This window comes from Monomorium pharaonis, chromosome 6 (genome assembly GCF_013373865.1).
Source record: "Monomorium pharaonis isolate MP-MQ-018 chromosome 6, ASM1337386v2, whole genome shotgun sequence".
Classification (NCBI taxonomy): domain Eukaryota; kingdom Metazoa; phylum Arthropoda; class Insecta; order Hymenoptera; family Formicidae; genus Monomorium; species Monomorium pharaonis.
In genome coordinates this window covers 172318-198467 of record NC_050472.1, presented here as the reverse complement: position 1 = coordinate 198467, position 26150 = coordinate 172318, and the positions used below count along the sequence as shown (strand labels likewise).

Genomic DNA, 26150 nt, shown 5'->3' with positions numbered 1-26150 from the left:
TCTCTTTTCTTTTCTTATCTGTAAATTAGCGTTGAACTAGAACTCAACTCATATTATCCTACTCAACATTTGACAATTGTTACCAAACTCATTTTTCTCTGCGGATGTCACAAAACCGACTCGCGAAAAGTTTCGAGCGAAAGACTTCGTCGCAAGCGTAACTTTCACTATTTAAAACCGAGGCCTAGTACGGTTACATCACTCTTCATTAGTCCCGCTGGGTTCTATATTTGCCCATATAATTGTTTCTTAATTGCTTGATAATTGGTGTTTCACATAAACGATGAGGCAAAATGAGATCGCATGTTGCGGGGACGCGCACGTGGCCTATTACTATGAGAACCGGGTGTGCGAGAATACCACGCTACGCGAGTGAACACCGCCCGCAGAAGTTCACGTTCCTGCTGTCATTAACGTGACGAACGGATCAACCTTTCGCCGCACGCGCGCGGAGTATGTGTATATTATTTCGAACGGGCGGCGTGGGCGCGACATGCTCTCCCGCGCGGCGAGCTCTCCGCCTTTCCGCAAAATTTTCGGCGCGCACGATTAATCCATCATCCGACGGGAGGATCCACCGCGACGACAGAAGTGCGCGTGACTTAAACGTGTCAAAGTCAACCCCGAGTCTCGCTCGCTGACTGTGACCATTTGCTACTGAATTCTGTTTGTGTTTTTAACATCCGCGTTTCAAAGGGTTGCGTTCGATTGCCGTTTACGTGACATTGCGGAAGCTTCTCCTCCGTATCGCTGGTTGAGAGAGAACTGCGGGAGAACGAGAGAACGGATGAAAGATGTGGAATAAGATAAAAGGCCTAGCCTTGAACCGAGGTTCCTATGCGATCGTCATCGTTGACTATTATTCCAGCGCGCCGTTAGTAGAGCCGCATTACGTTTATATTACGCAGCTCCGCCGTTGAGGCGCACGATGAATGGCAAAGTTACGCAATAGTCCCGTAAACGATTGTTTTATTATGGAAATTGCTTGATCTACATCCAGTTCGGCGGATGTAAAAAAAAATCATCTTTAGGAGAAGTTTGAAAAGCTTTCGACTTTCCAAAGAGATATCGCACGGCTGTTATCTCTGTGTCGGCTTACCGGCGATCAAAGCTCGATAAACTCGAGAATTTAAAGGTCCTAACAGTAAAAAAGTAAACGAGTTTGATTCCGTGGATGCCTTGGGAATTGCAGAATTTGCAAAATGTTTGTAAAATATAGCTGTCAGCCGAAATCAGTATATCGCAACGCGCATAAAATCGCCGATCGGGATCAATTGAGTCGCCAACGCGATAGATATATTTCCGCACTGAGATTTCTCTTCTAATCAAATATGTCGCACTGATAGAAAAGATTACTTGATTTAAATAAATATGTTAGTACTATTTAAAAAACTTTATATCAAACAAGTGAGTATTATTTATATATTTCCAATGATATTGAATATTACTTGTTTAAAATAAATATTATCGGTTTGATATAAAATAGTTATTTGAATAGTACCAATAATTATTTAAAATACTCAAAAAATGATCTTGCAACTTCAACAAAAATTATATGTGTGTAAATCTATCTGAAATAGATAAATAATTAGCAAATACTGTGATATGTATGTGTATTGCACTTAATCCATCGAGCTGATAGAAGCAGAATTTTCAATTTCTATACGTGACATCCAAAATTTTAACTAATACAAAAATTAGATATACATTTGATTGGATATCAAGAAATCTGTCTATATCAGCAAAAAATTTTTTGGATGAAGAAATAATCTTTTCTATTAGTGTGCGGATGATCAATAATTGCAATTATTAAATATTGAGAAAAAATTGTTGCTCTGACTAATTTTTTTAATTTGATTTAAATTTCTTCAGTTTGCATATTTGTATAGAAAAAGATTACCAATAATAATATACTGTTTTGTTTTTTTGGATGATATTCTTTAAATAAAAGTTAAAAATAAATTTTTAAAATATATATAAACTAGAAACTGTCTTTAACGTTCAGTATAATTTTTAAAATACTCTTCATATTTTGTAACAATTAATGTTTCGCAATATAATCGAAGATAAACGTTTAAGAAATTGACATAAACAATAATAACAAAATTCAGATCCTGCAGTGGAAGAATTAATTATAAAAATTATGTAAGTTAAATAATAAAATTAGTGAATTAAATAATGAAATATATTTTTATATGTTAAGGAACAAAATTTATACAATAAAAAACTAGATTTGAATATTCAATAAAAGCAATATAAAGATTTAAAAATATAAATAAATAATTTATTTAAATTAAAATTATATTATGAAAAGAACAGATCACACGACTGTTTTTAGTAGAGGAAAGGCACAAAATTTGGAACATCATTTTGTCTTTGGACTATACTTCTTAAACATCTCAAAAAAAAAAGTGAAAACATGAACATAAACTAGAAAGTGTTCTTCTTTTAAATGTTATAATTTTTGTAATACTGTTTCATATTTTTTTAATTTCAACATATCGAAAAGAGCATCTAACAAAATGTGTGGAACCTGTATATGATCAAAAAGTTAACATTTATACAAATCATTCATTATACAAGTTATTTATACGAAGTATTTACAAGTCAATGTATGTAAGAATTTCTAGAAGCCTTTCACTGACGTAAAACGATTGTCTTGTCGATTATCCCAAATCTTATGCTGTTTCGCAAGACACCATGTAGCGTCACTATGTATAAAGGTTATTAGATTAAATTAGATTCATTTAATAAATCTTCTTATAAAAAAAAGCCATGAATATATAAACTGTGAGTTTTTAATTATTTAATTATTTAAATAGATTCTCTTTTTATCAGTATTCGTACAGTGCAATGTTTAAATTTTATTTAGATTTCACGAAAACGTCTTAATTAACGCACACACACAGTGACTTTATGTTTAAAACTGTACTGCGAGATAAATATAAAAGAAAAGAGTATAAACTAAACAATTTTAAGAAGTTACAAACATGTAAAGTTATGATAATATTATCAATAATGTATTTACTATTATTGAAAGCATGAAACATGCAAGAGAATATCGTGCAAATATAATTCTCATTTTGACGAAATTTGTTTTTAGCAGATTTTACATAGAAAGCAACATAAATAATAAACTGTGAGTTTCTACTTTTTTAATTATCTAAGCAGATCATGTTTTTAATAGTTACAGTGTAGTATTTAGTTTTCAAAAAATAAGGGATCAGTGCCACCTCAAGAGTACATTCTTCTGTAAAATTGTCAAAAAATCTTTTATTACATATTTTGATTGTTTCAAGAATACACTGTCAAAATTTCAGAAAAAAATTCAAAAAATTAACGATTCTACGATCAAAAGTCGCTCAAAGCGCAGGTTATTATTAAGAATTATTAAGAGATGAAGATAAATTATTAAAGCGCTGTTTAGGAAGGAACACTCAAAACAACAATGAGACTCACTTTACGAACCAGAAATTGCTGATTAAAGGTGAATAATTTAATTATCATTATTTTATTTTGAAAAAACTTTAAATGCGTTTTTTTCGAAACGTTTTTTAGGCGGTTGACATGATTTCGAGAAAACTAATCAAATCGATTGATTAAAAAATTCTTGCGGCGTTGTATTCGTAGATTGACTCGCTATCACCTAAACTAGAATAAACCGGTTTCACTAAAGATAAAATTTTTTATCCAACTTTTTTGAGTGAAAAAAAAACTTTTTTTGCATCTTTTTCTAAAAATACGTGTCAACTCGCGAATTTTCCAAACTTTTCAATAATTCTAGTTTACGATAGCCACCCAAATAAACTTTAAGAAAAAAATTTGGTTTTTTATTTGAGGCTATTGGTTCCTGAGATATCGTGTCAACCATTTGATCATCTCATTTTTCCAACGCTGCGCCTCTCAGCTAATTTCTTGGAATTTTGGAGTAAAACGTTGCTGTAAAAAATTTTTTTCATATCTTGACCTGTGTATTAATAAGTGTGTGAAAAATTAGAATCGATATGTCATAGTGTTCTTGAAAAAAAATTCCAAAAAAGATCATACTTTTAGCGCGGTTACATCCTGGTATTAGCTCCTTCCTCTATTTAAGCTAACTTCAGTTGAACTTCAGAATCTTCTCTGAAGTTCAAGTAATTATGCATTTAACTGAAATACCTGAATATTTGTGTGTGTGCGTTTGTGTGTATGTGTACGTGTGTATGTGTGTGTAAACTGAAGAAATATAATCAAGTTGGAAAATTCATCCAAGTTAATTAACTTTTTTCTCAGCGTATCAACAACTCTTTCTAAACTGTATTTTACTGTGAATAGTAGTACTTGAGTGTTTTATTGTAAACACTAGTACTGGAGTATTTTATTGAAAATACTAGTATGCGAGAAACTGTATTTGACGCGAGTGAGTTTCGCCGCCCGGCGGTGAACGGAAGTACCGAGACGACGACGAGAGAAGCGGACGACAAGGGAATCGAGAGCAGCCCAGTGATTCTTAACTGTCAAGTCAATTGACACCTGTACCTTTGATCTCGGCGATGTGCGCGTCGTACTCGCTTCTGCTGCGCACGTGCTCGATTCTCGTGGCGACATTCTGGAAGCTCTGACTGCGATACTCGGCGTACCACTCCGAGGCCGGCCGTTCGTCCGGGCCCAACTGTTGAACTCGGGGACTGCTCGATCTCCTCTGGGACAGACTCTCTTCCGACGGGAACCTCGTGAAAGAGGTGATCGAGCTGGATTTGCTGCCGTGGCTCTGCACGCCGTGGCTGTGGCTCTGATAGGCCGAATCCTCGAGGATGTGCTCCTCGCTGGGGGTCCTGCTCGCCTCCGTCAAGGCACGTTGCTGAAGAACGGTGGTGTCGCCGTTGCTCGAGCTGATCGCACGTACGCTCTTTCTCACGGTGATCTTCTCAAACTTCACGACCTTGGCGCCGTTCAGCTCGCCCTCCTCCACCAAACGCTCGAAGCTCTCCTCGAACGAAGAATCGCTCGCCCTGGAGGACGGTCGCCGATGCGTCGGCGACCGGAAGGACAACCGGCGCGCGTCCGGGTCTTCCTGGAGGTCCTCGGCGCTGGGACTACGTCCGGCCGACCAGACCTGTTCGAAAAAGCTCACCCGGTCCCGCAGCCGGCTACCACGTGGCGTTCTCGGGCCGCCGCCACCGTCGGCGCCGCCGCCGCCGGGGCTGTCTACCCTCGGTGGGGTCGGACTACCGCCACCGGGTGGTGTCGTCCGCGACATACTCCTTTTTACTTCCCTCTACTCCATCGTTTACTTCTCGCGCGAGAAATCGCCAGCCGGCACGTCTCGCTCATCGAGTCCGCACGTCCAGCCTGGGTCCCCTTCCTTCCCCTTTTCTCGTCCTAACTCTATACACCAGAGAAACTCCCCAACACCTGTTCTCCCGACACCACACCCCATACACTGGGCTGCGTATGCCGCATTCGCGTCCACCTGCTCTGTTTTTCAATGATCTGTCAGGCGTGTGCGAGCAGTTAGAGACGCGCGCCTATACGCCCGGCCGTCCCGTCAGTCAAATCGGCAGACTGCAACCCTGCCTGCGGTGTGTACTTCCGGCTGATTTTCTGTCAGCACCCATGACAGCGTAGTGCGCACCTCGCACGTATACCTCGCGTCGGTGGCGCGCGCATGGAATGTACGTATAAGGAATGTACGCGGTACATGGCCGTGCGCGACGGGCGCCGGTTCGATACTACCGGCCCGTCGAGGCCTCCTTCTTCGTCGATCTCCTCCACCTCGTACCACCGCCATTCCCACTTGCCCGCCGACGATGACGCGACGCGACGCGACACGGGACAACGCGGGCGACGCCGGGTACCGAAGTCGAAACCTTCGGCCACGCGAACGGACGTCCCTTCCAAGGTGGGACTCCCCCTGGGCCAGAGGAACGGTCCCGAAGGCCCTTTTACTTTTAACCGTTTCGCTTAGCCTCCTTATGCTGTCTTTATTGCGGCCCTTGGCACCGCAACGGTCTACCTGCGATGCCAGCCGGCAGGTCGACTAGCTCGTCGACCGTCTCCTCAGCTGCTGCCTCTCTCACGAGGGGAAACTCCGGACTCGAATTAATCGATGATTATACGGTTATGAAACTGGATTGCGTTGTGGCATGTATGATTTGGTGTAAAGTACAGATTCTATACGGAGAGAATTTTCTCTTAAAATTTATCCTCAAAATCTAGTAATGTAGGATAATGTGTAATCTAGAAAAATTTTATTATACTTTTTAGTAAAATTTAATATACTTTTAGTAAATTTTACTAAAAAGTATAATAAAATTCCTCGAGGCCACACATTGTCCTACAATTATCAAATTTTGAGGGTAAGTTTTAAGAGAAAACTCCCTCCGTGTATACACACTTTCAGATTTAATTATGTAAAGATAGAAATTAAGACAAAGTAAAATCGCGATGCTGCTTTATTACAATTTTATTTCTTTCAATTTAATTTTATTAATGACAAGCCAGTGAATCGTTCAAACATAAATTTGTTTTGATTGGAGTTGCTTTTTTGACTTTATTAGAACGTAAGATTTTAGGATATGTTCAATTACGTAAGGGTCCTAATAAGGTTGGAGTAGGGGGGATTATGCAGCCTTTTAGGGATGCAATTAAATTATGCAAATAAATTATTTTTAATGGAAATACATTACTAGTAAGGATTTTCACTTCTAATCGAGTTTCCGTTAAAAAAATTATTACATTTGGTGAATTTGTTGCATATAAAATAAAATCTTCCCATATTCTGTATCTAAATAATCAGTTTCATAGCTATTATTCAAAGAAAGACTTTTACGTATTTTGTACATCAAAGAGGTTCTTATTCTCTATAATACTGGGAATAAGAAACTCTAAAAATAGAAATAGAGATAAGGCAGAATCAACGCTTTGTTACAAGTTTATTATTTAAATGCGGCTTTCAATCTAATTTTAACAACAGATCGATGAACCCTTTGGTTCTATATTGTAGAATTGTAAAGAATAAAAAGTTCTTTATGTGCAAAAGATACGTAGAAGTCTTTCTTTGAATAACAGTTACAAAACTAATTATCCAGACACACACACACACACACACACACACACACACACACAAGATATTAGGAATTTATTTTATACTACAATTTTACTTTTTTAAAAACATAGTATTATATATCTTATTTAAAATACAATTTTTTATAGTGAAAATTTAACTCGATTAGAAATGAATCTTTGCCAGTAATATTTTCCTCAAAAGCAGACTTGCATTCAAACTAAAAATATTCCCTGACCTGTATTTAAATATAACTGCAATAAAATGCCAATTATACTTTATCTCTATTTATTTCTATTTTTATTTTTAATTAAGTCTGAAAAGTATGTAAAAGATGATGAAATTGTGTTAGATTAGTATTAAATAAACAAAAGAATACAGTCTTGAAATTAATTGTCTGGACACATAAAATATTAGGAATTTTTATTTTATGCTATTAAAAGCATACTTTTAATGGAAATGCTTTAGTAACTGGCAAGTTTTTCACTTTCAATTAACTTTTCTCTCTTTACTAATATTTTATAAATTTATAAACATAAAATACATTTTGTATCCTCCGGATAATTAGTTTTAAAATTGTATTCTACAGCTTTTCCGAGACTATCTTTCAAAACATTATGATTTTAAAAAATAACGTTAAGTTGAAAGAATTATTACAAGAAAAAGGCGACAGAAGCTCATTAAGGGCTTCAGTTGTTTTCCTTAGAGTCTTATTTACTAATTCTTACTAAAATATAGTGAAATAAATTTCGGTGTCAAAGATAAAACTGCAGTAAAACTAAAATTGTTTTATGTTTGGCGGCGCAATAAAAAAGATTAAAGATCTTAAAAATCAAAAATGTCTTTTACAGTGCACCAAAACATTTCATAAATCTTTGGAGAATTCTTTTTTAGCTTAAATTTATAGAAAAATTATATTCAGCACGAAGATCTGCTGCAGACCGAATAGGCAATCTGATCTTTATTTTTATTATTTAACATTTAATCTTTTAACAAGTTACTCTCCAACCGTGCATTAGGTGTATGTTTTACTGCATATTTTAATGTATGTTTTTGGAAATAAAAACATATTTAAAGTAATTTTTTCCCTTTGGAAAATTATTGTACAATTTCTTTTTACGAAGTGATAACAGTTCAAGTTTCAACGGTCTAAGCTCTTACATAACTTTTTTTTGTCAAAGAATATATATTAATATGTATAATGTAAACATGGAAATAAATCAAGTTACATCACACGCATCAAATTACAGGCAACCAAGTGCGTATCGGCAAACGTTATTCAATCGTTTGATCATTTTGCAGATCAAAAGAATTACCATGCAAATTGTCCATAGTCATGCTGCTTCTAGCAAGTAATCCTTTCTTGCTAATCGCGTAATGGTGCGATTTCCTTAATACGATCATTAATGTCACGAACTACTCATCGGCTCCATTCGCGCGAGCAACGTTTCTGACACGTTGCAATCTGCAGCAAAAGCAGTCCCCGGCAATTACGAAGCATCTTAATCAAGCATGCGATCATCATCCAGCGATAATCGTCAACCAGCAAATCGAGTTATCTGGCAACGAATTTAATCGGCCGACGAGATGTCAATTTTATACACGTTTATCTCCCCGGGTCGCACAAGCGCGCGAGATTTATTAAGTACAGATGAAGCGCACACACAAGCGCGCTACAAATTTTAACGAGCGTGTTACGGTCTATTAATACCCAATTTCTAATTGACATCATTCCGTCAAAATTTCGAAACTTGAGTGTAGAGAATTTAAATAGCAAACTTCGCGAAACCTCGATTATTCCCATGTTGAAGAGATAACTCTTCGAAAATAATTTTTTTGTTAAATCAATAACAAAAACGTGGGCTAATAAGCCTGGCTAAATATTAATACCAATGATGATTATTAGCAACGGTATACAATGTAAACTTCTTCTCGTTTTGTAAAATAAATTTCTTTCGTTAAATATTTCGTAAAATATATCATCATCAAAGAAACTTGACGATGGTCAAGTTACATCCATAGTAGCACAAAACATTGGCGCAATATTGAGGGGTAATGAAAAAAACGATATTCTCAATATTGGTCCGATATTAATCGGCAGACGCTTTACCTTATTTAGCCAATTTATCTAAGCAGCAATATTGGTTCAATATTGGTTCCATATTGGGCCAATGTTGAAGCAATCCGTTTTTCATATTGGACATTAATTGCATTCTAATTTGGAACCAATATTTTATGACCAATATTGGCGTTACATTGGAAAAACATTGGCCAATATAATATAATCAATGTTTAGCCAATATTAGCCAATGTATTATGTTACTATAAGGAGCATCAAGGACTATATAATCCGATCGGTGCGCGAATTTTGAGGATATTTGGTATGCATGAATCGAGAATGGTTTTTTAATCGTCGTGCTATCATTTTATCAGGGCAGGTGATTCATCCGACGGGGCCGACGGCGAGGTGTCTCTGACAGGAAAAGCGAACGTAACGATTGCGAACGGCGCGGCAGGTGTTCGTCACGTCTATTTATAACTCGTTCACGTCTCCGCAAATTCTATCCTATTTTCCCTTGCATCACAGTTCGATTCGACGGGTATGCGAGACGCACGTTGCGCAAGAAGCACAGACCAATTACAATCCTGCGAACGCACTGCGTGAGCATCCGCAGGTAACGAACTTAGCTCTGCAAACCTTATTTCCTTAAATTCTGTACACACGCGTGTTTTCCAAAAGTGACAAGTAAGACAGACACTTAAAAAATGTTGTATTATTAAATAAATATATTTATGTATTAAAGGAAATGATATTAATGTAAATTAATATCATTTCCATGATCGAAAAAATTTCGTAAGTTTATTTTACAATTGCTAACATTTATTTAAATACAGGAAACGGCACTCTAAATTATATTTATTATATTAAAGCATTTTTTCAATAATTTCTTAAAGGTCAACTTCCACGTTATAAAATATATTATTAAGAAAATAAATTATTTAATAACTTTAATCTTATTTCTAATTATGTCGATTTTATGATTTCCAAAATATCGAGAAACCCCACGTGTTTTATTCGCACGGAATTCAATATATCAATTTTCGCAAAACTAGTTCCATCGACGAAACGCAGGAGAATTATGGATGATATAAATTCCTCCTTCATGGTGTTTCCATAGTGAAAAATCTACGAAAATGTTACGGCTTCCTTATGAGACACGCGTACAGACATGATACACAATCTCAGCACTTTTATATCCCCCACGGCCAAAATTTGCGTGCGCAACAACAAATCGCTTCGCGATTTGAGGCGGGAGATAGGCTGTAATTAAGGGTTTTATAGGAGAATGAGTGAGGGTTTAATGATAGTACATTGGGCGCCCCGTAACGTGACCGATACGATTCCATCGCGAAAACGAATCGATCCCCTAGGCTTCGCAAAACTCACCCTGCAACAGCTGGATGGTAGCTTGGTACTCGGCGAGCTTTTCGTCCACGTAATCTTGACTCTGACTGGCGATGATCTCTGCTGTGCTGGGGCCGCTGCTCTCCTCGTCCGTCTGCGTATGATCTAAGGGCACCCCGATGTATTCGTAATCCCCGGCTCTGTAGGGCGCTATCAGATATTCCGGCGGCGCGCATGGTGCCGGTGATGCTGAATCGCTTCTGAAAGTACTCTGCAAGTTGGGGAGGAAAACGTTTATTGTCTTAATATCTCGCGTTTCTTTGTATTTTACAATTTACTTCTATATACACAAAAAGATAATGATATCTTTGTTTCGATAATATCTTTATTTTCAAAATAAATATTGAAGTAAAATTACATAATGTTAAACAAACTTGCTTATATGAGAAATAAAATAAAATAACGTTATCTTTAAACCAATAATTAATATTATTATTATCAAAATAATTATATTGTTTTGTTTAAACGATTATTATAATGTTAACATAAAAATATAGTGTTTTGCTAAAATTTAATTAATTTTATTGAATTCTTTAGAAATGATAAAAATATGGAAGAGAAAGCTACCAGATGTGTACCATTTAAGTTACTTTTAATTTTAATTCCCATTAGATACTGATTTGTATCTGCAAATAGACATTGAAAATTGTAGCTTGATCTGTCAAGTACCAAATACCTAATAATAAATTAATTTTTTGTTATAATCTACAAAAGGCAACCTGTAAATCTTCTAGATCGCTTTTAAGAGTATTAATTTTATACATTAAAATAATTAGAAATACAAGGAAAATTAGTAACTGATACTTATTTTATTAATAGTTTATTTTGAGAAATAGTCAAATATTTAATAATAAATAAATAACAAGAATGAAAAGATAGAAATATTGAAATAAAACTCGACTTAAATTTATTTCGACAATTGACATATTTTTATTTATGTTTTACTCAATTATTATTTTTATTATTATCATTCATCAATCTTAATTAATAATATCAATTATTATAATAAAATTTGAAATTATATGATTTAGAAAGTTGATCAATTTTATAAAAATATTGCAATTTTATAAAAAATTTTATATACAATTTTATAAAAAAATAATTCAACCTTTATAATAATTGCAAACATATATATATGTATATATACAATAAATGTGAAATATTCTATTGTTACGTCCGGCAGACTCCACGATTTCCCTTCGTCAGAGGAACAAATAATTTTACAAAAGAAATTCCGTTTCAACGGTCTCCGATAATTTTTATGTGTCTAGGATTAGTCTGTTAGAAACGTAATAACAAACATAGATGGACGAAACGACCAAGTAGATAATTCCGACTCCTTTGAATATTGAGTCAACAAATAATAAATTCTGAAGATAGAAATTCAAAAAACAACCATGGGATCTAAGCAAAGTTTCACGTTTGCTCACAAAAAATGAGCAATAAAGTATCTAAACATAAGCAAAAAATAAATAACCGTTTCCTCCATCTGCAACCCATACCGTAGCGCGTCTAGCACAATAGAAAAAATTATTTATCTCTTAAACCCAAAGGGAAGATAACCTACGCGATAGGTCGGATCCCTTCGATAAAATTGAAAGAATGTGGGAGGAAACAGAGAAACTTTCGACAGATTACTTAACGTATGATTGGGCAAAAAGGAAAAACTATTTCTCCAATAAGAAAACTTAGAATTCACCCACCACACAATCCTGAAAAAGAATCCTACCAATTAGAATATTTGAACCACCTATCTCTGGATCCTCCCCTTGTAAGACTCTATATATATATAATACCAAATCTTGAAGGGAGTCAGTTGTTTTTTTTATACCAGTTAGTAATAGTAGGCAATAGTAGTCAGTAATGAAAGTACCAGTAATAAGAGTTTAGCAGTCAGTAATAGATAGTCAGTAATAGTAATGGAGAGTAAAGTTTTAGAGTTACAGTTTTAGAGTTAGTTAGCTAGTTAGTAATCATGTAGAATCAGTGCGCAAGTAGACTTTAGTGCCGTTCCATCCGGACAAGAAATCTATTCGATTCCGACAAATTTGCTCGAGAACCAACAATGAGTAAGTCCCACAATCATAATTTCTTTGGTTTTTACGTTACTCATGGTAACATCTCCCTTCCATTTTAATTCTTTAAGACACCTTCCTATTATTTATAAATAATTCTCTCTTAGAGTTTTTCGTCCCCCTTCTTTATTCGGTTTGCGGATGCGAGCCCGGCAGCTCGAGAGTCCGACCGGTCGTTCCGGTGCGCGGATTCAGAGACGGTCATTCGAGAGTCCGACCGGCCGTTCCGGTGCGCGGATTCAGAGGCTGTTGCTCGAGAATCCGACCGGACGTTCCGGTGCGCGGATTCAGAGGCTGTTGCTCGAGAGTCCGACCGGGCGTTCCGGTATGCGAATTCCGCCCTTAGTGTTCGAGAGTCCAAACAACAATTCACGGTTTTAATTTTCAAGAGTCTGCACTTTCCTAACCTTCTCTCTCCGAATTACTTAAGATATAATGTAACTCACAAACAAAAAGCTGCCCATTAGTTTTACACTTCCGAAATTTATATTAATAACCTTTGTGTTTTTTTTTATTTTATTAATAACCCTTTGTTAAACTTTTAAAACTTTTGTAAACTCAATCGAAAATCTATTTTTATAACCCTTTGCGTATTTTTAAACATTGTAAACTCTTGCGAAATTTATTTAGAACCATTCTTATAATTTAATCTTTATAAATTCATAGCCAACAAATTATGTTAAATCACGACTTCAGCGCTTATTTGTATTTCTTTATATTTTCATTTTTATTTGTTATTAGAATAAATACTTTTGTTAATTTTATGTGAAACTTTATCATTTATTTTAATTAACAACGATCTCGTCTATCCCGAACAAAGACTGCACCTGGTCCGATCCCGAGTTAAAGCGATTCAATTCGTTGACTCGAAACTTGGACCGACGAACGTACGACTCGAAACGGGTTATAGCGGGCCTATCGGCACGTTGACCTATATTTTTGAGTCATAAAAAGTGCGTTCGACCCGAGGCACATACCCTCCTTAAACTGTGTGCCTACGGGAATTCTACACGTTTTGTTACGTTCTTCCCTGCCTTACCTGTTCTCCCTGAGATATCCTTCCTACCGAATAAAGAGTAAAATCCCATAAGGCTGGACGTAACACTATAACAAATCTTCTTTAATAAAATATTAAAATTTAGCATAAAATTGCATGATTATTAGCCGTATAAATTTACCAAAAATTAACGTTAATTATGTCTGATTTTTTATATATTAGTAGCACACAAAAAGTACAACACAATAAGGCTGTTAAATTTTTGTCTATATTGCTTATTTATGATTTATTTCATATTTTTATAATTAAGTATTGGTTATATTAAATAAAAAACATTGATATGTTCGTATGAGCGACCGATATGGACTTAGCAACTTTATCTGCAAAATTAAATAAAAATATAATTTTCTGTTTAAGTATAAAACAATGATTGTTATGTTAACTAAATATATCAGTTTTAATTTGATATCGTTTATGCTAAGAATTTTTGTTAAGAATAACTAAAGTTTAGTTATTTTTTCATTAAGTTTTTGTCTTATATAAAGTTACATTCTTTTAAAAGAGAAAACAGAAGAAATCCTTTAAAACTAAAATGATTTTATTTTAATTATTATGAATTACTTCAAATTGTATTTCTTTACTTTCAGATCTGTTAATGAATAGTAAATTTAGATGCATTATTCGCATTGACATACGTGATAACTTATTTACGTTATATTGAATATTAAACTCTCTCGAGTCTAAACAATCAGACAAGTAGGTACTGTAACACGCGACGTGAACAAACATACATCGACGACACATTACTATCGATCTGTCATTCTTCATGCTCCAAGTATACGTACATACCTGCATCGGTATGAACGGCCTTGGTGCTTGAGTGCCCGTTGGAATCGGCGAAGGCCATCGTGGCCTTGGGCACTGGATGTAACCGGAAGTCGGACAGCCGAAGACGGGCGACATCCCGGGTGAGATTGGCATGCCGATCGGCACCGGGCTCATCGGATGCATCATTAACCCGGGATAGACGAGCGGTGACATGGGATGAACCGGTGTCGGAGGCCCGCGCTGGATCCGTCCATGCGGATGCGGCGACGACGAGGGCGTGTACGGCGAAGCGGGTCTGAAGGGGCTCGGAGCCCTCGGCGCGCTGGATCGTCCCGACCAGCCACCCGGAGGCACGTGGCCTCCTCCGGGCGGTCTTGACGGATGCTGTTGCGACATTTCGGACCGCTTCAACTGCTCGCCGCTTCGCCTCGCTTATAGGCTAGCATCGCTGTGAGGTAAACAGCGATTCAGTTGGATCTTAATTTTCTGAACGCTTACGAAGAGCCCTAGTAGCACAATTTATTGGCTCAATATTGGCCCAATATTGGCTAATTGTTGGCCAAATAGTATGTGCTGTACGGAATATGTAGTCACGAAACTAATTGTTCAAATATAAGTAATTGAGAGTTTACTTTAGGCAACAAACCAATATTTTAATTGGTTTAGTGAAATTGCGATTGAAAATGGAAAGTTAGTCACACATTTTTATCAAAGCAAGCTTGCGTTCAAACAAGGAAGTTTCACTGGTCTGTTATTAACTAAATTAGATTACAAGATGTATTTTAATGAAACTACAACAAAGTTCCAATTCTATTCTATTTTATCTCTATCTTTATCTATTTTCGCTTGAGCTAGAAAATGTATTTAGAAAATAGTAAAATTGTGGCAGAATATAATTAAACAAATAAAATAATCTTATATACCGATGCGAAAGTAATTGCTTGGACATATAAGTTATTTGGGAATTTATTTCATATATATTATATTTTATATATATTATACATATATAAATCAAAAACTTACATTTGATAGAAATTTATTACTGACAAGGATTTTCATTTCTAATCAACTTTTCTCTAAAAAATTATATTTTATACATATGTAAAGTAAAATATATTTTAGCCTGCATCCAGGCAATTAGTTTCATTACTTCTATATATTTATGCGAGTCACAAAATAAGGCCTAAAAAACAATATAAAATAGCGTTGTGAGCGTTATTCAAATTTTTATAAATCATGTATTTTAAAAATCATATTTATGATGACCACTGCTGGTTTCACAGAACTTATTAAAAGAAGCAAAATAATACAAACATTATAACGTTGTAACGTAAACTTTGATATAGTCGTTTTTTATAAATACAGCGTTTGAATAAAATGGCTGTTGATCAAAGTCAATAATAATGAGTCAATAAAATTCGTTTTCTTTGGCTGCGAAAAAAATTGAACGTCCTAGATTTTAGTATAATAATTAATTGAATAATAGACCGTATTAAAAATTAGTTTTTAGTGTCTAAAAAAGTGTATGAAATTACAAGTTGACGAGTTGAGTCATCTTCGAATGGTCACGCGTTTTAAAAATAAAGGTGACGTCAAACGGTGTTTCTGTAACATCCTAATAACTTCTCTAACGTCATTAAAGTGTTATTAAAACATCATTGTTATCTTAATCGGAATGATTTTAGTAGCAACACCATTTTTAATAATTTTGCAATTAAAATTTAAATGTCAAATAAAGAAAAGTATGATCTCGGTAATCAAATAACTTTTACGACTTCTATTTCCTTTTTCCTAGCTCTTTCTTTCTTTCTTAAAAAAAATTCGCATAGCTAGACCCCGTCTAAATATATGTATATGTTCCTCTCAATGTTAGAATTATGTTGGATGTATCCTAACTCTAAATGTATATTGTGTTTATCATACATTTTTAGTCGCTTATATCTGCATATTGCTAATCCTATCTAGACATAACATTTATAGTAAATAAAAATATTGCAACGTTTCGTATTTACACGATAATTTAATAAATCTATCAAAATAATCTTAATGTTAATTGATTTAATTTTAAAGGAATTAAAAATACAGGTAATTATTAATTGTTTCAATTTAAACTATTTCGGATGTGATCAAGTTTCAGTGCCGTATGGGAGAAAAATCGCTGAATACCGGTCCATTGGTTACAACGTTACAAGCAATTTGAAATGCGACACAATCTGACGTCTGATTGACAGTGAACGTTTTTAGGAAAACAAAAGTCCACGGGTGAACTTTAAGATACTTAAGTGAACTCTGGGTCACATAATAACGTCGGCTATTCGACATGGCGCACGGCCAAAAGTTTCTCGAAATAGGTGAGTATCGTCCTACGTACCTATGAACTCCTGCACACTAATGCGGAAAGAAGGTATTCGCGTATAATTGTCGAAATGTCAGAGAGAATGCGGACACGCGAGAGAACGAATAACGGGGACGATATACATATAATAAACAGAAATCACGATGCGCCAATTCGATGATATAACTGGATTTTCATTGTGTCCACTTTTAAATGTAACTAGCGTGTGTTGCCCTCGTTTAAAAACAACTTAAAATTATTTATATAAAGACATGAACTAAAACATGTAAAATCTTAAATAAGAATAATTTTATTTTTAATTTAAATAAAAAATAAAATTATACATTGTTTTATCTAATAGCGAATTCGCCTGCATTAGTGTAATTGAGTGCAAATTTTTGTAGTGCAACGCGTTTGATTGACATCATCTGTTCCTTTATTTTGGACTTAATGTTGCACTCGTATGGTTTAGTTTTAATACAATACGAGTTCAGTGCCAGTGTAAGACGATCGAATTTACTATAAATAATTTCAAGATAATGTTATTGAGTAAAACTATTTAAGAAAAATAATATATTCATATTTTGTGGAGAGGAAAATCTCAAAGATACTTGTTAGCACCAATATTATTAAATTGATTATAAATGTAATATTACTATTCTACCTTAAGCTTTAGGAGCTACGTTTCAAGACTGAAAGTGCAAAAAATTAAAAAATGTATATAAAATTACATAAAAAATATTATTTGAACATTAAGATTCTGCTATGATCGGTTATCGATCTTTTCTTGATTTTAATTGTGTTATATATTGTGATCTTATCCCAATTATTATTTCACTACACTTACTTATATTTTTATTTAGAAACCTTGATTCTGTTAGAATAAATAATGGCCAGAAATTGAAGCTAAGGACAATATTTTAGATTTATTATTCAATTTGCATAATTTGGAAAAGATAACTTCTTTTGATATTTACGAGAAAGATGGAAATAATATACATTTTAATCTAATCTAAATAAAGTTAAAATAAAATTTATGCAATTTGTTTTGTGTAATTACTTCTTAAATTTGTTCTATTATATAGAATAAACAGTTGAAGATTAAAACTAAAAACAATACTTTAGACACTTTGTTCTTCACGTTAATTTGGATAATTTAAAAACATAATACTTCTACAGTTTACGATAAAAATGGAAATAATATACATTCTATAATCCAGATAAAGATAATATAAAATCATTTCTTGATTTAAAAATATCTACATAATTTCCAAACATAATTTTATATAGATAACAACAAACATTGAGTGTAACGTATATAAATTTTGAAAATACTTGTCAGTTATAATAATAAATGTGCTCTAACTTTGTATCTTCGAAAGTATACCAAGAAGCTTTTCGACAGATTTCGGCCATAGAGTTCGTTGATACCAGAGATTTTGGCAGCTAGAAACAGCAGTCAACATATATTCAATTTCGATGTCTATTTAATTTCGGCCAGATGCATCGAATGCGTCACACTCTTCTCTCAGTCGCAATTATCGCATTTGTCGTGCATTCTTGCGAATGTATCTACGCAGTTCTTTCGAAATACTACGAATTTACGAAAAATCGAACGGTTTTCTTCTTTTACGAAAATTGTTTGACATATTAGGTCGAATACAACGTCAGTATTTTCAAGTAGCAAATCGTTCTCACGTCTCTTACATCGCCAATGGCTGCGTTCAGGGGAGAATGTAGCGGTGGAACTGTTTCAAAAATTCTCTAACACGATTGCTTTTTGCTCTTAGTTCCAGTTGGACCTAAATGTATAAATCAATCATATAAAATAATTTTACAACAGTTCCAACGCTACATTCTCCGCTGAGCGCAGCCAACGATTAAAGGTATTTCACGGTTCTTCCCCTCCCTCCCTCACTCCCTCTCTCTCTCCATTTTCCATTGTTTCGCCAAGCCATTTTACGCGCCCGTACAATCGAAAAGGGAAGTCTACATGCTCCGTACGTGAGTAGACGAGAATGTCGAAATAAGTCTTGCTTTTTAACCAGATACCGAGTGTAGGCCGGCTAAATATAGCGCTATTTCTATTTTCGATATCAGCGCGGCGTTTATACACGCGCCCGACAAGCCGGCAGGTATATTCGCAATCACTGCACGCCGGGTATTTCAGAAACTGACACGGATATTAACAGCTGTAATCACCCATCGCGGTCGCGCCGGGCTCGATCGCACACGTGGAGCACGGAACGTAATCAATCGCCTGACAAACGTGCGAGTACCGTTTCGACAACACGGCCGCCGATCTCGCGGATATAATCTCGAAAGGTGTTACGATCCGCTGTCACTTGAGAATTATTTTCAACTAAGTTGTATTCCAATAGCGGCGCATTGGCATCGTAAATCAGAAGGTAAGGTGTGACAGACTTGAGACTCGTCGTCAGACGAAGTAATTAATGTTTCACATTGTCTGAGAGTCGTTATGTTGCAAAACCAGTAATGCTAGTTTATAATTTATAGTTTATAATTTAACAGTATTTTATGTCGTCCTTTACGAGCTTGTGAGAATCTGTCGAGACGTTCTTTTCGTTACGACACTCGAATTATAATACATCTTTTACGCGCATGCATAACATATGCCGCACTGCCACTTAAAAATATTTGCGTATCCCGATTTTTATATGTGTTTTTTTTTTGTGCCTGTATTTCAGTCTATTTCTGCTGTATTCTCTTTATAAATGTAAAATGTAAAATTTTGAATTATTAAGATTAGTTTTTAGGTTAATAGCTAAAAAAATGGGAAGAAAATTTATTCTTCAAAATTCCAATCATTTAATTAAGAAAAGCAAAGTGGGTAAATATTTTTAAATAATAATTTAACTCTATCCCGTTTAATCAAATCTGATAAAATTAGATTTTAAAAAATCTATATTTAATCCTATCTTTTTTGTTTAATAAATATCTGCAGATTTGTAGTTTTTTAAATGTAATTTAGTAATTATCTTTAATTAATGTCTAATCTTGTTTTGACAACATTGATATTAGATTATTATATTTTCATTTTATATGTGATATAGTATAATATGCAATACTTTAATTCTAGATTTCATGTTCTTATATAAATAATTTTTATAGATAAAATCTTAATAAAGTTTAAATTTATTTTTATTATTTCCTATTGTTTTTTTAAACAATGTATTAGTAAGGCACGAAGAACAGAACATTTAAGGCGTTTTTTTTATATTGAAATCTTAAACAAATGGAAGTTACTATACATCTAATTATAATTTTTCTTTTATGTATATCTTATAACAAGGTATCTTATTATTGCCATCTTTAAAATAATAAACAAAATTTAAGGAATACAAACAATAATTTGTTATTTTAAAATATTTTTTTATAATATTGATAAATATTTAAAAAAAAAAGAATAAAATTGTTTATAATATTAATTTAAGAGATAAACTTCCAAAAATTATCTATGCCCAATTTACAGTTTTTTATAAAAATGTTTTAAATATCTTTAAAATAAATATTTTTAAATAGATTTTTAGCGATAAGAAAGGTAAAGGCGTGAAATATTTAAGGAAAATTATACGTGTGAATAAATTCTTTTTGATTAATTTTTAGATATATTTTACATTTTTTCGTTATATTTTATTTATTTAATTAAATGTATATAGACTGCTTTCCGAAATTTATTGCCAGTACTGAAAATCTATAGTTCGTATTACGTGTATTATAAATTTTCAATACTGGCAGTAAATTTCGGAATGCAGTCATAGTGATTTAAAGTGGATGGAGGTGGAAGTAAAAGTCGTTTCGCGTGAAAAGTCGAAAACCCATGTGGAACAGAACAAATAAACCTCATTTCGAACCGTAAGCACCGGAAAGTATGAATCGAAATCTATATACAAATTGTACAATTATCTAAATATAATTTTATTTAAACATTTTATGTCTTTATATTTCTCATCGCTAAAAATCCATTCAAGAATTATAGTCAAACCCTTTAAAACATTTTCACTAAAAACTGTAAATTGGACGTGAGTAATTTTCGAAAGTTCAGTTAACCGTTGTCATATTTTTATCTAATATGACGTCATATTTAGAAGAATCATAAAATTCGTAAACATTTTAGACTTCTATACAAAGATATAGCAAAGCTTTTTTTCACTTTTTTTCCAAAGTATTCTTTAAACTATATCCTCTCACAAAAAAAGCAAGTGTCAAATTAACTCTTACATACTCATATGAACGCGTTTATTGTTATGTACGCAACAATGTATAATCTTCTTAGAAGAATTCGAAAATTTTGAAGTTCAATAATATTATAGTCTTATTTCAATACTATAATTGTTACTTCAAGAATATAATATAATTATTTTGATAATTCTATTCTAAGAAAATTATCATCTTTGATTTGAACATACAGTATTTTCTATCCAACATTTGTTCTTTTCCATTCAAAAAAATTATTCTTAAATAACAAGAATATCATTTTCTTGATCAAACTATATAAAATCTTTATTCAAGTAAATTCTTTTGATTTAACGCAATATAATCTTATTTCAAGATTTTCATTGTGAAACTAAAAATATCAAAATAACAATGTTTGTTTTTTCTGTGCTTTTCAAAAAAATAGTTTCTTAAAATTGTTTTAATCAAAGTTTATATTTTGTTTACGATTAAATTATTTAACAGCTACATTTTTCTTTTACACAAGACTCACACACAATGCTATACTTTTAGATTAATTAATGAAAACTATATATAATAAAAAAATTTGATAAAGTTTAAGGATATCTATATATTAATAATAGATTTATTCCTTAAAACTTGATCAAGTTTTTCTAACATTATGTAAAGACATTAAAGAACTTCCTTAAAGCATTAATTTCAAAAGTGTAGTGAATGAAAAATGTAGCTTCGAAAGAAGTTCAAAACTGCGAATTTACAAATAATCTGCGCGATCAATTCAAACCCTCTTAATCGATTTATAAACCTTAGAGTGTTAGAATTGCAAAAGGAGCGACATTTTGCTTGCATTGAAATATCGAAATCTTGATCTCGGTCACGAGAGGCCAGAACGAAAGCCAGGCAGAGCTCAGTCAGATCGCTGGAAAATTTAGTGCGAGGACGGATCAACGGGCCAGTCGAACGTTAGCAGCACGCTGGATCCTGGACCTCAGATGCTGCGGTCCAAAAATAAGATCTCTCTACTGAATTGATGATCAGAAATAGTCGGCAGTTCGGAATGGATGTCACTGACAGAATCGTCCGCGCCCGCCGCCGGCTTGCCGGTCAGCGCACAATTATTATTGGCGCTCATCCCCATCTATCAACCCCGTGACATTATCGCCGATCGCGATACCACGAGCGCAGATCCCACGTACCGTTGAATCCGTGCAATGACTCAGCCTCAATGCGCACGAAGTTCATTCGTCGCACTTGACTTCAAGTAGAGCATCTCGAGTCTCGAGATTCGTTAAACTTGACTTTGCACGTATTAGACTATTGCAGACGATCATCTTTTTATTAAACTTTTTCAGACGAAGTTAGGTCAGAGTAATCCGAAATTTTTTGGGGGAAAGAAACGAACTTGTTGAGAATGATTCCCGTTAATATGTAATTGTAGGTTCAATTTTGTTTGACAGATGCAACAAATTTTCACTCTTAATTATACAACTGACGTAATATCAATAAATTACTCGTTTTATCATTATCTATCATGATAGAGCGCTAACAAGGCGCTTCAAGATTCAAATTTCAGTATATAATTAACTGTACGAAGAAATTATTATTATTATCATTATTATTATTATACGACGATTAATGAAATTCTCAAATTACGCAATCGGCCGTAACCATCACATGCGCAAACAGCCACCCACACGAAACACAGGACATTCCACGACTCTTAATCATAAGTTTAGCAATATAAATCTTTTAATATTAATTAACTATTTTCTATTAATTAATTAGGTACACAGAAAAAAGAATATTCTTGTTTTGACAATATCTCCAGTTTCAAAACGGAAATCTTGAAATGAGATTATATATCGCGTTAAATCAAAAAGATTTACTTGAATAAAGATTTATTTCAAAATTTTATGTAGTTTAACCAAGAAAATAATATTCTTGTTATTTAAGAATAATTTTCTTGAATGGAAAAGAAAAATATTGGATAGAAAATACTTACATGTTTAAATCGAAGATTACAATTTTCTTAGAATAAAATTATCAAAACAATTATATTATATTTTTAAAATAATACTTATAGTATTGAAATAAGATATCTTGAAATTCAGAATTTCAAATTCTTCTAAGAAGATTTTATATTGTTGCTTATATATGAAACAAGGATCGCGTTAATTTTAATACATAAGTTTCAATTTGAGAGTAATTTCTTTTCCGTGTATTGATTTTTTTTTACATATTTAATGTCTTTAAATCTGACAATAATTTGAAGCAGCAAAATCATGATTGAACATTCCGGATACGTTTAACACAAATTACCGGCAAATCCAGGGAATTCTTGATTCAATTGCCAATCGACCTCATCGATTGAAATTTAATCTTATTCCGAAGAAAAATTACACTTTTCTGCCCGTTTCTGCCTTCGTTCACTGCGAAACTCGCGATTAGTATCGAGAGCCGATCACGAGCGAGGAACTTGATCGATAACGATTAACCCCGGATCGGGGTAGCAGCGAGGTATGGGGAATGAAAGAGAGGAGAAGAGGATTAGTTTCTATGCCGGATCTCGCGACGCGGACCACAGAGAGACTGGTCCCGGCGCTGGATCATCGATCCAGGATGGGCGTCGCGACGCTTTCTCTCTCTCTCTGTCTCTCTCGCGTCCCGCATTTATATTTAACTTTGGCATCACTCGACATTCGACTTAGCAGCGCTCCGCTCGTCCTTTCCCCGCTCTCCAACGGTGTTGCCCTCGTTCTCACCTCGCGCCCCATCCCGTTCCCGTATACGCTTCCCTTCTTCTTTCGACGGGCTCGCTTCTTTTTATTCGTTCCGCCCCGCTAGCATCGAGGAGAAGACGAGAGCGTGGACGAGCGGGTGCCGAGGGTGCATGCCGGTGCCACCGGCTATTATCACCGATGAGCCAACGGCCATCGCTCATCGATAATTTTGGTCGCTCATTACGAAAATGCGTCCGACGACGCGCGGCTGAATAACGATCGAAAGTACTATACTTGCGGGAAATGATTTTGCGGGACGACGACCTGATCGCATCCCTACCTAGTCGCGTATAATCGAGCTGTGCCAGAGATTCTAAACTCGACACTTACACTCGTACATCGAGATATTAAATATAGGAAATATAATGGAAAATGCGATATTATAATATTCTTGAATAATGTTACTTGTATTTTTTAGAGCAATACTTTTTTTATTTTTACATATGATTTTATATATATCATATATATTAGATTATACTACATATTGAATTTATGTTACAAACCTAATCAATAAAACACTACACTGACAGAAATTTAATAAATATCAAGTGTATGTACTCCTCAAAGAAAAGGACTGCACTAAAAAACTCAAGTAATAATATTTTTTATCTTCCTTAAAAAATATCACATACTGAGAAACGACTTGTTGAACCACATTATGATTAAACTTACCTGATTTCTAATTAATTCAACAAGACTCTTTTTTCAGTGTAGAATTATACTATCTAACTCAATTCAAATGATATGTATCTTTCCATTCTCATTAAAAAAATTTTTTATTTTATCTCTGATATATTTAATGGAATATAAAATTTAACCACAAAGAATTAAAAAGGTAATAATGCAAAAAATTTAATTACAATAAAAGTTTTTATATAAACAAAATTTGGCGCTGCTAAACCAAATAAAGAAAACAAAAACAATTTATTAAGTAATAACAAATTTAATTTAAACGTTACTATTTCATTATATTTTAAAATCTAACGTCAAACTTTTTATATTAAACATTTTTCTTCTTTCAATTATTACAACTAACAGAAATGTAGCAAATATACAATTTGAACAATAAGTTTTTTCGCAAACAAAAACAGTAACACGTTAATATACATAAATGTAGATAATTAAATTTATTTTGTGACTTAAAGGTAACATATAATTATTTGAAGTGTATTAAAGTCACTGCATAGTCGCTGAACAATCATCAGTAAATTTTTCAAGTAAATATTAAGATAATAAGACTTTAAAATAATAAATTGCAAATCAATTATTTTTTCGATCTAATTTTCAAACAAAAGGTTTGATTAAAATATAATTTTTACTTGAAAATATAGTTATACTATTTTTATTTGTTCCAGTATTAATGTCAAAATCGAATTTCCTTCGTTTTATTAGCCCATTGGAGGGAACGGTCCTTCTCCGATAGGTCTGTTATCATCTTTAATTTTCCCGGGGACGCATTTAGCAGCATAAGACAAGCATATTAAATCACGACAGCACTCTTCGGTGACCTGACACTATAATCATAACAATTTATTAATACAATCAGATCCTCTGTTATAAATATTGTACATATTGTGATATTAGAATTATAAATAGCTAACGTTTACGGTTGGCGTATAGAAAAACTCAAATGTTAATATAATTATTTTTACTTTCTATACTCACCAGTCCAAGCCAAGGAGTACAAACTTCCATAGAACTCTCATAACTAGGAGCACCTGCTATGCTGCTGATAGCAACCATGATAATTAAAGCAAATGTTAAGCACTTCATTGTAATAGAGAAATCTGCTGCAAACGTTTAATAAAAAAACAATAAATTATCTGAATGCATCAGATTAATAACAAGCAAATATAAGTAATATAATTAGCAATTTAATTATACTAATTAAAAGAATAAGGTACATTTTTCAATTATCATCAGTATGTATAAAATTCTATCGAAACAATACTATTAATGTTAGAATACCGAAAATTATTAATTAAGATTCAAGAGACGCTCATGACTTAAAGAAACTCACTCAACTATAAGTGTATGACGGAGTCTTATGAATTTATAGAACTTTATGTGATAATCTTGTTCGAAAAATCAAAAGCTGATAACAATTGATATCCAATCATTTGTGTATTTATATACTTTTTTAAGATATCTTAAAAAAGATATGGATCTAACAGTTTATTTGACCTAATTAAAGTTGTTACCTGCGTAAAAACATTTTACGAGTATAAGGAGTTTTTATTGAAATTTATTTAAAACAAATTAATTACACTTATAATGTTTTTCGCACTTTTTGCATACAAAAATTGTGAATTAAGGTAAAGATTCAAAATAATAGATTCAATATATATGCAAAAAATATTCTTTAAACTCTAAAGATTCTATTATATAATCTTTTCAAGATTGCAAAATATAAATTTTCTTTGAAAT

General features: G+C 33.5%; 1 protein-coding gene across 1 annotated transcript; it reads right to left on the bottom strand.

The window, feature by feature from the left end:
• Nucleotides 1–9996: 9996 nt before the first annotated feature.
• Nucleotides 9997–24346, bottom strand: LOC118645965 (vegetative cell wall protein gp1-like). Its single transcript, XM_036288058.1, has 3 exons — nt 23263–24346; nt 14433–14859; nt 9997–10722 (listed from the first exon to the last, which is right to left on the bottom strand). Exons 2-3 carry the CDS (start codon nt 14805–14807, stop codon nt 10474–10476), a joined length of 624 nt encoding a protein of 207 aa, XP_036143951.1. The 5' UTR covers nt 14808–14859; nt 23263–24346; the 3' UTR covers nt 9997–10473.
• Between the last annotated feature and the right edge of the window lie 1804 nt (nt 24347–26150).

Coding starts and splice junctions, on each gene's coding strand:
- LOC118645965 (XM_036288058.1), bottom strand. CDS start 14,807: ATGTCGCAACAGCATCCGTCAAGACCGCCCGGAGGAGGCCACGTGCCT. Junction 10,723..14,432: donor GGCCGTTCATACCGATGCAG/GTATGTACGTAT, acceptor CCCAACTTGCAG/AGTACTTTCAGAAGCGATTC.